We start from the raw sequence: 15,772 nt of genomic DNA on the forward strand, positions 1-15,772 counted from the left end.
TCTCATATGTTGTTCATTGAAAATATAGTGTTTGAGGTCACTGACTGTATTTAAGGTATTTAAAGATGATTAGTTGACAAAAGCTAAATTTTGTTTATTAATAGTCTTCTATTCATAATCCATCCAGTTGTGTTCTGTTTGTTAATCTTCTTGCCGGTCATTCATTCTGTTGCTGAATTGAATGTGTTGAAAGCCTTACATTGTATGTGCCGTGTGTGACAGTGTGCCATACCTGAGTGTGTGTATTAAAGGCTATTTAAATTGACTGCAATGGCATGACCATTGCTGCTTGTACTCTGTAATGCATGTGTAATTAATCTGTTTTCATGCTGAAGAAAGAGTTGACTGACTATTTGTCATATTTGTTTCTGAATTTGTATTGCTTGAATTTGAATGTTTTTTAGTTGCAAATGGCCTGTGTTTGTGCTACTTGAATTTGAATGTTTTTAGTTGCAGATGGCCTGTAACAATATGAATGTTTTATTTGCAAATTTCATTCAGATATCATGAATTCTTCTTAGTTGACTTTGTACACAGGTCTATAGTGTGGGATTGAAAGTAAGAAAAAAAAAAAAATGGGGTTTGCTCATAATAAGCACTGATGAAGGTGCCTGTTACTTTAGTGCTATTTAGGTGGTTATTTTTTTTGATAGATTGAAAGTGGAACAAGCCCAATCATGTTATGCCCTTTTTTTATCTTTTGCATATTTAAACTACCTCAAGTCACATTCAATTATCAACATTTAGAAATATAATTTAGAGCTCACATTGCACATTAACACCTCACTAGAGCTAATTTGATTGTCATCTTTGTAGGTATTTCTTTTCATCAATTATTCAGGTGTTTATTTAGGGTAATGATTTATCATTCTTTGATTTTATAGCTCTTGATTTATCTATAAACATTTAGGGAAAACTAGAAAGGAAACTAGTTATTTATACATATATGCATACATACATTTCTCATAAACTTAAAAGAACCACACCAACTCCTCCCCTGTGCTTTAGTGACTCAACCTCTCATGGTTGGTATGCATTTGCATGTCTACCTCTACAGTGCTCCATCAGAGTTTCTTTCTGAATGATGCCTTTCTCTTTCTTTCCTTCTTTTTTCCTTTTTCCCTTTTTAATTAATGACTTCTCATGTTGGTACTCTTGGTAGTTGCTGGTGCACTGCTCTCAAATCAACAAGTGATTCCCATCTTGGCTGTTCTAATGGACTGAATTATTGTGCAAAAGAGGAATCCATGCTTTCTGATCAAATGCTTACTTAGATTTTTTTTTTTTACTTTGAAACCATTATATTTGCATTAGTATTCATGTGCTTGAGCTCTTTCTTTGCTTTATTTTCTTTTCTTTTTTTTTCCACCTTTATTATCAGCTGCTCTTTTCTAGTGGATGTCCAAATAGATTATTTTCCTTCTTCATAGAACAATAGATAGAGATTCCAAGCTAAGCATGCATTATCAATTATCTACAAATAATAGTTATAGTTAATTATTTTTTTAAAACTTCATTTATCATGTCACCAAAGTAATCTTTATAAAGAGAATAATTGTTAGATTATATTCCTTCATGTGATACTCTTTGAGATGTGTGATTAATCTCTTATTATGCCATTCTGTACTTATGATTAGTACTAATTTTATTTGTCAGTCTCCATAAGAAAAGAATCATGATTATTGTTGAAGATGAAAGCATCTTAAAGAATGCAAGTTGTGTGTGCATAGTTAAAGGCATGAGATTAATGAAAGTATATTTGGTTGGTTAGGTCTCATGGCAAATTTCAATGAACCCATGCCTTATCTTTGTTTAAAGTCATAATCTATATGACAATGTCCCTTGGTGTATTTGCATCCATATACCATCATCATCATCATCATCATCATCATCATCATCATCATCATCAAGAAGCATGCCAAAGACTAGTAAGCAACTATTTCAAGCCAAAAGTCTTATTTCATGTGCATGAAATGGACCTTCATTGTTATATGCAAATTAGGCAATTAAGCAATTAGCATGGAAATGGCTAACCCTCTACCTTTTTATTTTTCTTGTTGATGGAGGCTCAAGAACAAGAATTATGGGGTGGTTTTTGGCTTTTTGGTGAAATGAAGACATAGGTCCAAATAATGAGTTATAGAGGAATCAAATCAAGTGGAGACACTGATTGCTTTGGAGTTGGTATTCATTTTTAGGCAAATGGGAATGCACATCTATTGAAAGAACATGTCTTTTGGACTACTTGTTGGTAAATTATTTATACTTAATAACCCAATGCCCCCCTAATAATATAATTCAATTCACCATTTTCCATAAATCTAGAAAATTTAGCAATATATATGATGTCTGGTAATTTAGAGATGTCTTTAGATTTAAAAATTTAGAGGCGTTCCACAATTATTGTTTTATTATAAATATAACCCCGGATGTGGGGTTAGTATCACTAACTCCACCTCCGGGATTAGTAATAAAACAACAGCCGATAGATTGGGTTACCATCACTAATCTTAAAAAACATATTGTGATATATATAATAATATATAAAAAAAAGATTTATCAGTATGAATTAGTTCAAGTAATAAAAACTTAAGTCATTTAAGTGGCTCTCAGTGCTTCACCCTGGACTAGTTTAGAGCATATGGTTTCTAAAAAACCATTGGGTTAAAAATTTTAAAAAATATATTAATAACAATATATACAAGGTTTGGGGGGGAGTAATACATGATACAACAACTCTGCTTCCATAATAATATAATTAGATATATAAATGCATGGTGACATACATATGAAGACTAGCAAATTCCGGTGATTGCTCAAATGTATGTTATTTTTTAATAGTGATAATGAAGGGTTGTGGTGTGTGTCACCAATGACTCAAACTATTGGATTTATCCACATTAATTGTCTTCGTTTTCTATGGTTTGTGTTCATACACATTTCCAAAAGAGCTCATAAAAATAAAACCCCCCAAAAAAAAATAAAATAAAATGCATTGTAATTGACCCATTAAGGACAGTACGGTTACAGCTCTGCAATCTTCAGAATAAAAATAAAAATAAATTTTTTTAATCAAAATTAATTAACTATATTTAACATTTTTATTTATATTAATGTTAATGTTAATATTAATATCCATATCATCTAACATTAATTACATTATTACATATATTACCGTCTTAATTTTAATTAATTCAGACTTTGATCATATAAGTTTACTTTTCAAACCCTTTTAATTTAATTTATTCCAACTTTCCTATGAACCTCATGCATCATTATCAAATATATATATGTATATATATGTTTTTATTTATTTTGTTACAGTTTCATTTTCATATATATATATATATATTTAATTTTAAAATTTTTGATATATATGGGCAAGCTACAAACTTTTACTATTGCATTGGAAGGCAGTAGAATTTTGAATTTTTACTCAAAAGGAAAATAAACTATTACTTTTTATTGTAGGGATAGTTATTAGAATATTAATGAAATAATACAGTAATATATATATATATATTTATAAAAATATGAAGTAAGATAACTAATATGCAATCCAATATTTGTATACATATTATTATTATTATGTATAAATGTTATATATAAATAGAAATGAAAGGATGATAATAAAGTAGCAACTCTAAGCTCACTGTAGCAAGTCTGAGTCTGAGATGGCAGCTACCCTTTTTTGCCTCAGATTTCCAATTCCAATGTCACACCCACACATGGCTGGACAACCTGGTGGTCCCATAAAACCCTAACCCTAACCCTAACCCTAACCCTAAAGGATGGAGAATGAGACTGGTAAAACGTGAAGGAAAGAGTCAGCATTGGCATCCCTGCAAAGACATTTAGAAAAAGAACAAATGGACTGGTGGCCCCAAGTAACCCTACACCCCTTAACCCTAACCCTAACCCTAAAGTGTAGTCAAATAAAGAGGGAGGGTTTAGGGTTTAGGACTTGGGCGAAAAGACCGGGGCAGAAGAAAGGGATGCATGGCCATGCCCTTGATCTTCTTTGGATTGTGTTTGGATGACCCTCACCATCACATTCACTGATTCACATTGCACACCAGTTACTACTACCCCTTCTTTTTTTTTCAGTCAATATCCATTATCAACAGTGCCATTGAGGTGGGGTAAAAAAAAAATTTAAATAAATAGAAGATTTAAAAATATTAATAAAAAATAAAATGATGTGAAAGAATAAGTAACTTTAAAAACAAGAAGTGATAGAGATTACTACTTATGAAATAATAGACTTTTATTTAAAGATGAGAGGTTGTCATCTATGGTTTATCTATATTTCTTAAAAAAAAAAATTATTTAGAATGTTGATAATTTAGATCCTTCTCTGCTTAGGAATTAATGATTTGATCTTTATTGATATTTATTGAAAAAAACAACATGAGAAAAGAAATGGAACAAATCCTATCCTCTAAATGGACATTCATAGTTTCTAGATGGTGTGAAATAAACCAAGCTAATAAGTCATGCACCTCTTTCTCTTTTTCTCTGTCTCTCTTTGTGTTCATATAAATCTAAATATTTAGAAAACTCCAAAAGGACATTAAAAGAGAAAATACCAAAGTTCCTATCCTACTAATAAAACTAGCACTCATAAATGCTCATCAAATCCACACAATTATACATCATTAATTTTCATTAGTTTAATTATAATACAAAAGTTTAAGAAAAACACAAGAAGATGAGATGGAGCTGAATGATAAAACCTAGAAAAAGAAATTGGAAAAAGATTGAAAATTTTTGCCATATGCATTATTGGATCTTTTGTTTGGTTTCTTTTATCTTTTTTCCCATTTTGACAATGAGACATGCACATATATATTATTATATGTTTCACAAAGTTAGATGCATTTAAGTAAAAGAAATGGAAATTTGGGTGCAGTTGTCCACTTGGTTGTTCAGATGGTTGTGGAGTCTGTCCATAAAGATATCCACATAGATTCTTATCATTTATTTTTATTTTATTTTGATTTAATTTTCCTTCAAGTTATAGAAAAGAATAACAAATATATATATTTTTGTGTTGCTGATTTATGTAGCCATGCTGTTTTTGGTAGAGGTGGGTGAGAGGTCTTATTTATTTAAATACAAGGTGCTAACTTTGGAGGATGGTTGAATGATTTGGTGTTATTTTGTATGGTTTTTCTTGGGTTTTTCTTTTAATGTAATGTTTTTTTATTAGTTCTCCAATTAATTTATGTTTATGGAAAAAAGGTAAAATTTTATACTTCAATATTAGTTAAATATATGGATTTTTTTTTTCTTAAAACATAGCTCACTAAACATCTATCAATGTTACTAGTGGCACATTGGGAGAAGACTTTGTCTCATTTTCTCTCAGGATTCTCGATGTATTGTTTAGTTTGTAGTTCTTCTCTCATGTGTATCCTTAACACCTTATTGTACTTTTATCTTTTTTTATTTATATGATTTTTTAAATTCTACAATTATATTAGTTGAAAAGGCCTAACATCATCATTTTGAAATGATTAAGATGAGTTATTTGTCGCAAATAATATTATTGTCTAATTCACATGTCAAATTTATGTCGATAACTAATTAAAACCGAAAACCTAAATATGATAAACTCGTAAGTTTTACAAGATAAAATTAAGAATCAATTGCAACTTTTAAATGTTTTAATGAAATGGGGCCAAAGCATGACCGCATGAATGCATAGGCAGAGACAAACTGTTTTAATTGCTTTGAAACAAAGTACCTTAAAAAAATTTCCCCTCCCAATAAATAAAAAATAATAACAATAACATATAAATATAAACAAATAAAAAAAAATCAAAGGAACTTCTCATTCATCTTTTGGTTCTTTGTCATCACTCTTATTTATGGCATCTCTCTTTCTTTGCCCATGCAAGGGAGCCTATCTCTCTCTTATTGCTCTTCTTGTTCTTTGAGTGCATGTGTATATATCTTGTGATGTAATATATGTTGCCTTTTTCATTTAAGTGTATGTATATCATTTGTAGAAAAATTATTTGATGATGCTTCTTTTTTCTTTTTTAGTATAATTATTTGTTATTGATATATATATAATTTCTAAAGAGTTGAATAATGGAGGGAAATTAAAAGATATGAAGATATAATGGTTGGTGTCCAATAATAAAAAGTTAGTAAGATGATAATGATTAAGCAAGGTAGTTTTAATTAATAAGAGGGAGAGTTGGGTTAGTAGTGTGGTAGAGTTAGGTTTAGGTTGGGAAGCATGATGGCTTTGTCTACCAATAAAGTAACAGATATATCCCCACTCACCCCCTCTTAATAAGACTCCATTACTCTTTAATTTATTACTCACATTAAGTCCATGAACCACCTCATTTTTAGTCTTCCTCACAAGAATTGGTGCTGGTTTTTTTTTAAATTATTTCTTTTATTTTATTTATGTAATCATTTAGTGGATAAGATTACCATATAACTATAAATAATTATATTTTGATAATAAATATTAATTTTGTATGTTCAAATTTCAATTAGAAAGAACAAACTCAGAAGATGGAGATGAAAGAGATTTATATAATTTTGTTAGATAAAATCTTTGTTATATATATATATATATATATATAATTAGATAAACCACACCATAGTTAAATTTAGTGAAAAAATTATATCAAATAAATCAAATTAAAATATTATATAATACTTCAAATTTTGTAAGTATTGAAGCCGACATTTAATAAAATAGACATAAAACAGGTCAAGAGGACTGATGACACTAAAAAAACAATCATCAAATTAAGTTGATTATCCAAATCTCAAATTTATGTTAAATTTAAAAATGCTGAATTGAGTAGTATTTATATCAATAATAGTGATAATTAAAAGAGAAAAAAAATAAAAGGTATAGAGAGAGAGAGAAGAAATAAAAAGGAAAAAAGAAAAGAAATAATAGTAGAGATGGTGAGAGCAAAGAGAGTCAATGAAAAAAAAAAAACTTGGCAGAATTGGTGGATTGGCATTAAAGAAAAAGGCTGAGAAAGAATGAAGTGATGGGGGGAACTGAGAGAGGGTTGTGCAGCTGCTTCTGCTTCTGCTTCTGCTTCTGCTTCTGCTTCTGCACCACCATTTACTTGCCTTCTTTCATTGCACATACATCACTTACACCTTTGAAAATCATCATCATCATCTTCTTTATCATGCCTTCACCCATAAAGAAACCAATCTTTATATATATAAATATATATATATGAGTGTGAAATTATTTATTTATTTATTTTATTTGACAGTAAATTTGATTTAATTTGATTATTAATTGAATAAAAGAAAAGAGGGGAAAAAAAAGGGGGTTGGGGGGCCACACCATGCTCTTCTCTATCTCTGTGAATGGATTGATTCTATGCTCTGTAGGAGGGATTGACAACAACCCCCTCTACATTGGAACTTATTATTGTGTTACTATACTTCCAAAGGGGCCACCCAACCCAACCCAACCCAACCCAACCCCTTATTGAAAGAATCACATGCCATTCCCCCCAATTCTTCATCATGCAAGCGATCCATTTCTCTTTTCTTTTACTTATTTATTTATTTATAATATTGTTTATTTTACCTTCTTTTTCTTTCTTCTCCACTTCAATTGTAAGGGAAGTGAGGTGGGTGGGAATCTTTGATTTTAATTTTTTATCTTTCTCATCTTTCAACACTAGTTGCATCAAATTTTAGGAGGTTGTTTGGTGCATTGGATGTATATTAATATCATGAATTCTTATTAAGTAATTCTTGATTATATATTTTTTTCTTTTTTAGAATATGATCATGAGAAGAAGCAAAAAGAAAATATCTCTAGAATGTGATTCTTGAGATAGACATATAAATATACACACAAAATGTCCTCTGCCAACATATAAAGAAATTTTAGATTTGTATCTTGATAATATTTCTTTCAAAAGTTTTTTTTTTTTTTAAAAAAAAGTTTATTATTTTAAAAGATAATATTAACACATCAAAATAAAAATAAAAAGGTTAAAAAGAGGTTGTAATCCAATCTTTTCCATCAAGTTTGAATAATTCTTCATCTTCAATCCCAAGATAGCATATTAGTAGCTCAACTTAATTAACAATAAAACACAACAAATAAGCCTAATGCTATCCCTCCTCTCCCTCACCTTCACCCACATGTCCCCCCAAAACCCCCTTAATTATTTTTTTCTTTTTATTGTTATTCCTAATTAATTATATCTTAATCCCCCATATTTATATCATTTATTATTATTATTATAATTAATTACTAAAATAAATAAATATTTTTAAAATAAATAAATAAAATAAAATAAAAAGGCCATGAAATAAGCCGAGCCGTTCCAACGTGAAGGAGCGCGTGTGTTGGAAGAGCAGTAATAAGAAAGAGCCCGTCTTTTGGACCCATCCTCGCTCTTCTTCTTCTTCTTCTTCGACGAACTCCTCCTCCCTTATGCTCGACGGCGACATCGACGACATCGACGACATCTCCAATGGCGGTTCAGGCTCAGTACCCTCCCAATGCTCTCTTCCTACATAGGTCTGCTACTGCTTTTGCTCTTCTTCTTTCTTTGGGGATTGGTTTGATGGTTTTTGGTTGCAGGGCTGAGACGGAGATGAAGACTATGGATTACTCGCAAGATCAGTCACCCGCTGCCTTCTTTGCAACCACTGGAGGTCTCGTAGGACTGAGTTTTCTCTTTGAGCTCTCTCTCATGGCTGTGGATTCATGGTTTTTTTTTTTTTGGGGGTTCAGGTGGTGGGAATCCGAGGAAGAGAGGGAGGGAAGCAATGGCGGTAGTAGGGCAACACGGAGGAGGAACGGTGAGTTTGTTCTCTTTGCAACCTCAGCCACCGCCTCCTACGGTGGTGAGTCTTGCGCAGTTGCAGATTCAACGGCAACAAACTTCGGCGCCGACGATCGTGTCCACTGGTCTTCGATTGGCGTTTGAGGATCAGACCACTTTCGTCTCTTCATCTCCTTCTCCTTCGCCTTCTTCCTCACTTCCTCCTTTGATTTCATCTCTTTTGTCTGATGATCTCGCTGCTCAAATTAAACAACACAACGATGAGATCGATCGGTTTCTTCGATCCCAAGTATGTTCATTTTTCTTCTTGATTTCTCACGCTGAGAATGGATTCATGGATGATTGATTGATTGATTGATTGATCGATGATGGGTTTCTCTCGTTCCAGGCCGAGCAATTGAGAACGGCATTAACGCAAACACGGCATCGGCACTATCGTTCACTCCTCGCTGCGACGGAGGAGGCGGCGGCGCGTCGTCTCCGTGACAAAGATGCCGAGGTGGAACGCGCCACCCGCCGTAGCGCCGAGCTTGAAGACCGTCTCACTCGACTTCGCTCCGAGCTGATGGCGTGGCAATCCAAGGCTCTTTCCGATCAAGCCACCGCTGCTTCTCTCCACGTTCAACTCCAGCAAGCTACTGCCGCCGCCGCCACCGCCGGCCCAGTCCACGGGGAGACAAACGAACCCCCAGCCGATGACGCCGAGTCAGCTCACATCGATCCAGCGCGGACGAAGCCATCACCGAAGGCTTGCCGGGCGTGCCATTCTCGGCCATTGTCGGTGGTTCTGATGCCATGCCGGCACCTCTGCCTTTGCTCCGCCTGCGACGCCGCCGCCATCTCCTGCCCCGTTTGCCGCTCCGTTCGGACGGGCAGCGTCCAAGTCCTCCTTCCCTAAAAAAAAAAATTAATTAAATAATTATAATCACATATTATTAAAAAAAATGAAATATTAGAGCCTCTTTTTTCCTTTTTCTTCACTGTTTTCTTTGTTTATTTTTGCTGAAAAATCGTGAAATATATTAATTCTTTTATTTAGGAAATAGTGATACTATAGAGATAGATGAACACAATGCTGCGTCTTTGGATTTATTTTTCCATCTTGGAATTATTATCATTATTATTATCATTATAAAATTTTTATCGGTTTTGGCGTGACGGCATGGTACCGCGAGGTACGAGAATGGCTTTTTGCTCATTTCTCTGGTGTGATACGGCGACGTGCGGTGCGGTTAAGATAACCGGCACCGCTTTGCTTTTACGTAATCGCTGGGCGCGTTCCGCTGCGTCGCGGGCGCACATGGCATTGATGGGTCCTTGACTTGCGGGGCCGTCCGTTTGCAAACGCTGGCGCGCGATGTGTAACCCCACGTGGCAGGCACGGTGGTTGTATCCTGTCCCGCAGCGCACCGTATCGTCTGAGCGGTTATAGGTTACAGCGCATTAATGGCGCCACGTTTTCACGTGGGCTTCAAGGAATGGGCTGGGCCCATAACTCTAATTGGTATGGGCCTTAATAATGAATGGTCCACTCAAGTCTAGCATTAGTACCTTCTTTGCGTGTGGTTGTAAATAAGACTTGATAAGAAGAAGAAGAAGTTGAGAACTAGAGTTCTTTGGAACCCTAAAAATCTGAACTAGGGTTTGTTTGGACTTGAGAGGTTGATGGTATTGATTAGACAAGAGGGGCACACAAGACATGTGGCTTTTCAATTATTTAGTTATATTAGTTTTTGCAAAAGTGTGAGCAGAGAGAGAGAGAGAGAGAGAGAGAGTGAATGAAGGAAGTGGTTGCTTGTCTTGGTATGGCAATCCTCCACATGACTAAGTTTTAGGTTTTCTAGGTTTGATTTAACTAACTTAAGTTTTAATTAAACTTGTTAATTAAAAATCATCAATGTCAAGCCACTTGCAAAAGAATTAGTGCTTTTTATGAGTTGCTGAGTGGGAAGCACTGTGACATTGTTGACACTGTAACTATCACTATGAAATACATGCTTAATGGAGTTTCCATGCTTTTTTAAAGTTTTCTTTTCCATTAATATTATTCCCTTCTTTTCTTTGTGTATATATATAATGTCTTCCATTATCTCAATCTTTCTCTGATCAATGTCTTTGTCTTCACCTTCATCATCACTATTATGTTAATGCATTGCCACCCAACTTAATTGAGATTTGAAATCTTCTCACATTGATTTCATTGAACATTTCTGAGTAGTTGGTAGAAGGTAAGGAGTTAAAGTTGATTGAAAATGTAGAGCAAGTACCTTTTTCAAGTGAGGCTCATATTTTCACAATGTTTGAATTTCAGAAATCATTAATGCAAAGGTCTATTCAATTTTTTCTAAGTATGTTGAATCAATTCAACTTGCTTAGAAACTTCAGGGAGGTGACATTAATGGGCTCAAATGTCCAACTTGTGACACAAGTTCAATGCAAACATTTTACTGACACTGAAGAAGGGTCTATAGTCAAACATGGTGTTTCCTAGAACTATGTCAAGCAAGAAATTTGAAGTTTAATTGAAATAGTTTTGTTGTTATTATTATTATTATTATTATTATTATTATTATTATTTTATAAAATAATTAAAATTGATATAGATGAAAAAAATACATCAAACCAAACACAAAACAAGCATATAGAAGTGTGCTCCAATGAAATGATCATTAAATGTGAATTTTTAATCAAAATGATAAATATAGAGACCCTCATGTTTGCTTTGTAAAATAGGCAACATTGCCAAACTATATAAATTACTGTGTTTTCCATGTTATGGTTTATGTGATTATTTAATTTTTCTGAACTTTTATTATTATTATTATTATTGTCGTGTAATTTGGCTGAAATTGCTCAAGAAAAACTCAAAAGAACATTAAGAATGAACAGCAGAAAAACATGTTGGTTCATGGTTACTGCATTGAAGTGTATTTGAAATGCAGAAAAAACACATGCCATGAGACACATCTTGCTCTCTCAAACACTCCCCCAACAATGGATTCAGTAAAAGCATGGCAGAGAGTTCCACCTTGCTCTCAAACAACCAAACACCTTCCAAACTTTTCTGAAGCTCATGAATGGGAGATTGTTCCCTTTTACTTTTACTTTTTCTTTTCTTTTCTTTTCTTTTTTCCTTTTTCTAATACAAACTGCAATCAAGAATTTGATTCATTGAATAGTTACAATAAAGAAACCATACCTTTGCATGTGATGAGAGAGGGAGATATATATTTATATATATTATATATATACTAGAGATTCTCATGTTTTCCATGAATTTCTTCATTTCAGCATTTAATGATGAACTTGTATCTTTAATTACTATAAAAATAAATATATATTTGATTACAAATATTGTTCTTTTCTTCAGAAAACAAGTCTAGACCTTACCAACTTTGGTTTACTTCCTTTGAAAGTGAGCCACAAACGCATTAAAACAATAAACCATTCTTTAAGAAATAAAACTTATTATTAGAAAAAGGAAAAAACTCTAGACTTCTTCCACCTCTCCATTCTTTATAAAGGTCCATGACACCCTCTCCAAAGCAAAGGCAAACACACAATGAACTCCTCTTTCTCCTCCTTCTCAGAGAGTCAGTCAAGTTACACAAAACCATTAATCTCCACTGGTTCTCCATCTCCAAGATCAGTCACTTCCATGATATTTTTTGATTCCTTTTCTGATGATGAAGTCCACCACTTCCTTGACTCTTGTTTTCTCTGTCACAAAAATTTAAAGTCTAACACAGATATCTTCATGTACAAAGGTGACACTCCATTCTGCAGTGAAGATTGCAGGCAGAAACAGATTGACTTGGATGAGTCCAATGATCAGAAGAAGAAGAAGAAGAAGAAGAAGCAATAAATGAAGAACTAGAGTAGATGAACAACATCTATCCATATATCTATCTATCAACTTCTGTATGAAGAGGTGTATTACTTATATTTATAATTAAGTAGTTGATACTTCTTCATGCTTTTAAATGGAGAGTGTTAACCCATATTTTCTTTGTTAATTTTGTGTTCATTTCATGAGGATTAATGAAATGGATTTCTCTTTTGATTAATATTGTGAAAACTAATTACCCGTTGTGATAACAACAAAATAGTTAAAATATTTGACTCCCAATATAAGATGTCGAATTTTTGATTGCTCTTGACTAGGTTAATTAAAAAAATAAAAATAATTAGCATGACTTGATTTTCTTATCATTTGTGTAAAATATGTAAAATGATTGAGTAAATGTATGCTATTTTATTTCTCTATATATGCATATTTATGCAAGGTTTGTATTGATGCATGGTTGTCTAATGTTTATTTTTTAAATTTTTTATTTTAAAAATGGGAAAATATTGCTACTTGTGTATATCTTAAGATTGTGTCCATATACCACCTAGCAATGACAAACACAATATTTAACAATTTAGTTTCTTAATCACATATGATAATGACTAATTATTATTTTTATTATGTTGTGATTAAGACTCATTCAAGTAGCAATAAACAACAAATTACTTGGATTCAGACGTATATCTAAGTGCATAAATTAACTATGTCTATTATTTCTCCTAAATTTCAATATATATATATATATATATATATTTCAACAACAAGGCTTAATTAAACTTAAATCAAGTGATCATTTAACCATAAAATACATTGTAAGTTGACTAATTCTATATGATTAATTATTTAGTTCATTCTTTGAGACATATATGAATGAAGGAGAATATAATCACATTGGTTGTCTGTGAGGGAGCAATATATTAGAAAGAATTGATTGAATAATAAGTTAATTAATTAATGAATTATACAATTAAAAGTGGGGATTAATTAATTAATAAGTTAGTAACATTCATGCACTTGAGGACAGATATATGATGCAGCTAATTTAGGAACACGAGGTCGTTAGATAAATAGAAATATATGAAAAGGCTGGCACACGTGTGTGCCTCCCAAGCATTGCCACTCGTGTGGGGGACATTCACCTTCTACTCCACTATTCCTTCACATGTTCCCACGTGCCTATCACCTCTCTCTAATTCCTTTCTTAATCTCAAAGTCTTTCTTAAACTAACCATTATTTTCATCTTTTAATATATTATTATATATGTATATACCTACATAATGAGGTCTCAATTGAAAATTAACATTTAAAAAAAAATCCCACTTGTGATTTTCCAAGAGTGTGGTTAGAATTAAAAAGAGCAAAATTTCTAAGTTTCACTAGAATTATATATATATATATATATATATATGATATGTGATAGGAACTTTTTAAAATAAATAAATTTTGTTTAAAAAAAAATCACAGAAACGATCTTCTTCTCAAGTAAAGAGAATTATATTAAAGTAACTTGATTTTTTTACTGTACCCCCAACATTTTAGCTTCTATGCTAACTAACTTCAAAGATATGACAATCAATAGAAAATCTAATTAACGTTAACAATTATAGCTCATAACAATTGCACTATGTATAAATGATCTTTTTATCAATTGTTTGTAGAGGACACTAATACCTACTATTCTCTTATCTTAATAGCCATTATCTTTTACGAGTGGATTTTGTAAATTTTTTTATTTTTATTATTTTATGGGACTATTTTGTTTTTATTATGGAAGTGAATAATTATTTATTTTTATAAATTAAATTCATATCATATTTATTCAGGTTTCATCACATAAACCAAAGTATAACAATAGCTAATTAATAAAGTATTTATACAAATAGAAAGTTAAGAAATTAACTCTTTTACAATATATGTATGATCAAAATGTAACTGCGTGTAATTACTTATTCACATTATATATATATAAACCCTAACCATGATTTGGGGTGTATATATAAATGAGGTGATGATGCATTAGGAGCACCTCCTAAACTCCGTCAATAATGAAGTAAAGTCAGGCTAGAATTGTATAATATTATGATTCACATTATGGTGTCTTTATTCATGATTAAAATAAGCAAAACTTTTTTTTTAAATAAGTAAATAAATGGATTGCGGACTTTGAGGTACTTAAAAAGAATAACAAGGTTTGTCTTGAAAAACCAAAGTGTGGTTCCTCCTCGTCCAACCACGCGTCCTTGTTAAAAAGCATTGTTATATATTTTTTTAATAGTCTCAATGAAATTAAATTAATCAAAGATTCCAAAGCTACATTCAATAAAAAAATTTTTTCTATTAATGCCTAAAATTATATATATATATATATATTGGGATTTTCTTTTGTAAGGGAAACAAATATTATTATTATTATTAATATGTTAAATATTTCATAAACTTATATTAAGAATCTAAATTCTTCTTTTAGGTCTATATATATAAATATATATTGAAAAAAATAAGAATGAAAAATAAATATGAGTATCATACTTTAATTAACTTGAGAAGGCACACTGAAAAAGGTGGGCATCTCTAGGGTTACTTTTAATAGAATATATATTTATAATTAATTAAATAATTAATTTAAAAAAGGCAAAAAAAGGTTAGATCCGATTCGCAATTAATTCGTGCTAGTAAAAGTAGTAGCATGGTTTTAAATAAGTTTTAGAGGGGCATGAACATAGACATGTTCCCTTGCCACCACCCCTTCACACGTGCGACCATCACAACCTCACACGTGTTGGATTCCCTTAAAAGTACTTGCTAATATATTTGTTCACTGTTCACTGAACCCAAAGACATGTTTCTTTCTCTCTACTGATCAATTAATATTGTTTTTTTATGTCCCTACTTAAACAATATATTTATTACAATGCAAAATAATTAATAATTTTTTTAATGGTAAACTATTCTGAATAGTTATTATTCTTATTATTATTATTATAAAAAATGGATGAGCCATAAAATATAAAAAAAAAACAATTAAAAATAAAAGAATTAAGACAATAGCATACCTTATAAAAAAAAAAAAAAATTATTAGGTGACCTTACAATCTGTGATATAAGGAGAAGGTA

General features: G+C 31.7%; 1 protein-coding gene across 1 annotated transcript; it reads left to right on the forward strand.

Moving 5' to 3' along the window:
* The first annotated feature begins 8,322 nt into the window (after positions 1–8,322).
* On the forward strand, positions 8,323–9,757 carry LOC120258134 (BOI-related E3 ubiquitin-protein ligase 1-like). Its single transcript, XM_039265484.1, has 4 exons — positions 8,323–8,539; positions 8,603–8,676; positions 8,756–9,096; positions 9,196–9,757. The coding sequence occupies exons 1-4, from the start codon at positions 8,493–8,495 to the stop codon at positions 9,703–9,705; spliced, it is 972 nt and encodes a 323-aa protein (XP_039121418.1). The 5' UTR covers positions 8,323–8,492; the 3' UTR covers positions 9,706–9,757.
* The last annotated feature ends 6,015 nt before the right edge of the window (positions 9,758–15,772 follow it).

The sequence above is a fragment of the Dioscorea cayenensis genome, chromosome 4, assembly GCF_009730915.1.
Source record: "Dioscorea cayenensis subsp. rotundata cultivar TDr96_F1 chromosome 4, TDr96_F1_v2_PseudoChromosome.rev07_lg8_w22 25.fasta, whole genome shotgun sequence".
Taxonomy (NCBI): Eukaryota; Viridiplantae; Streptophyta; class Magnoliopsida; order Dioscoreales; family Dioscoreaceae; genus Dioscorea; species Dioscorea cayenensis.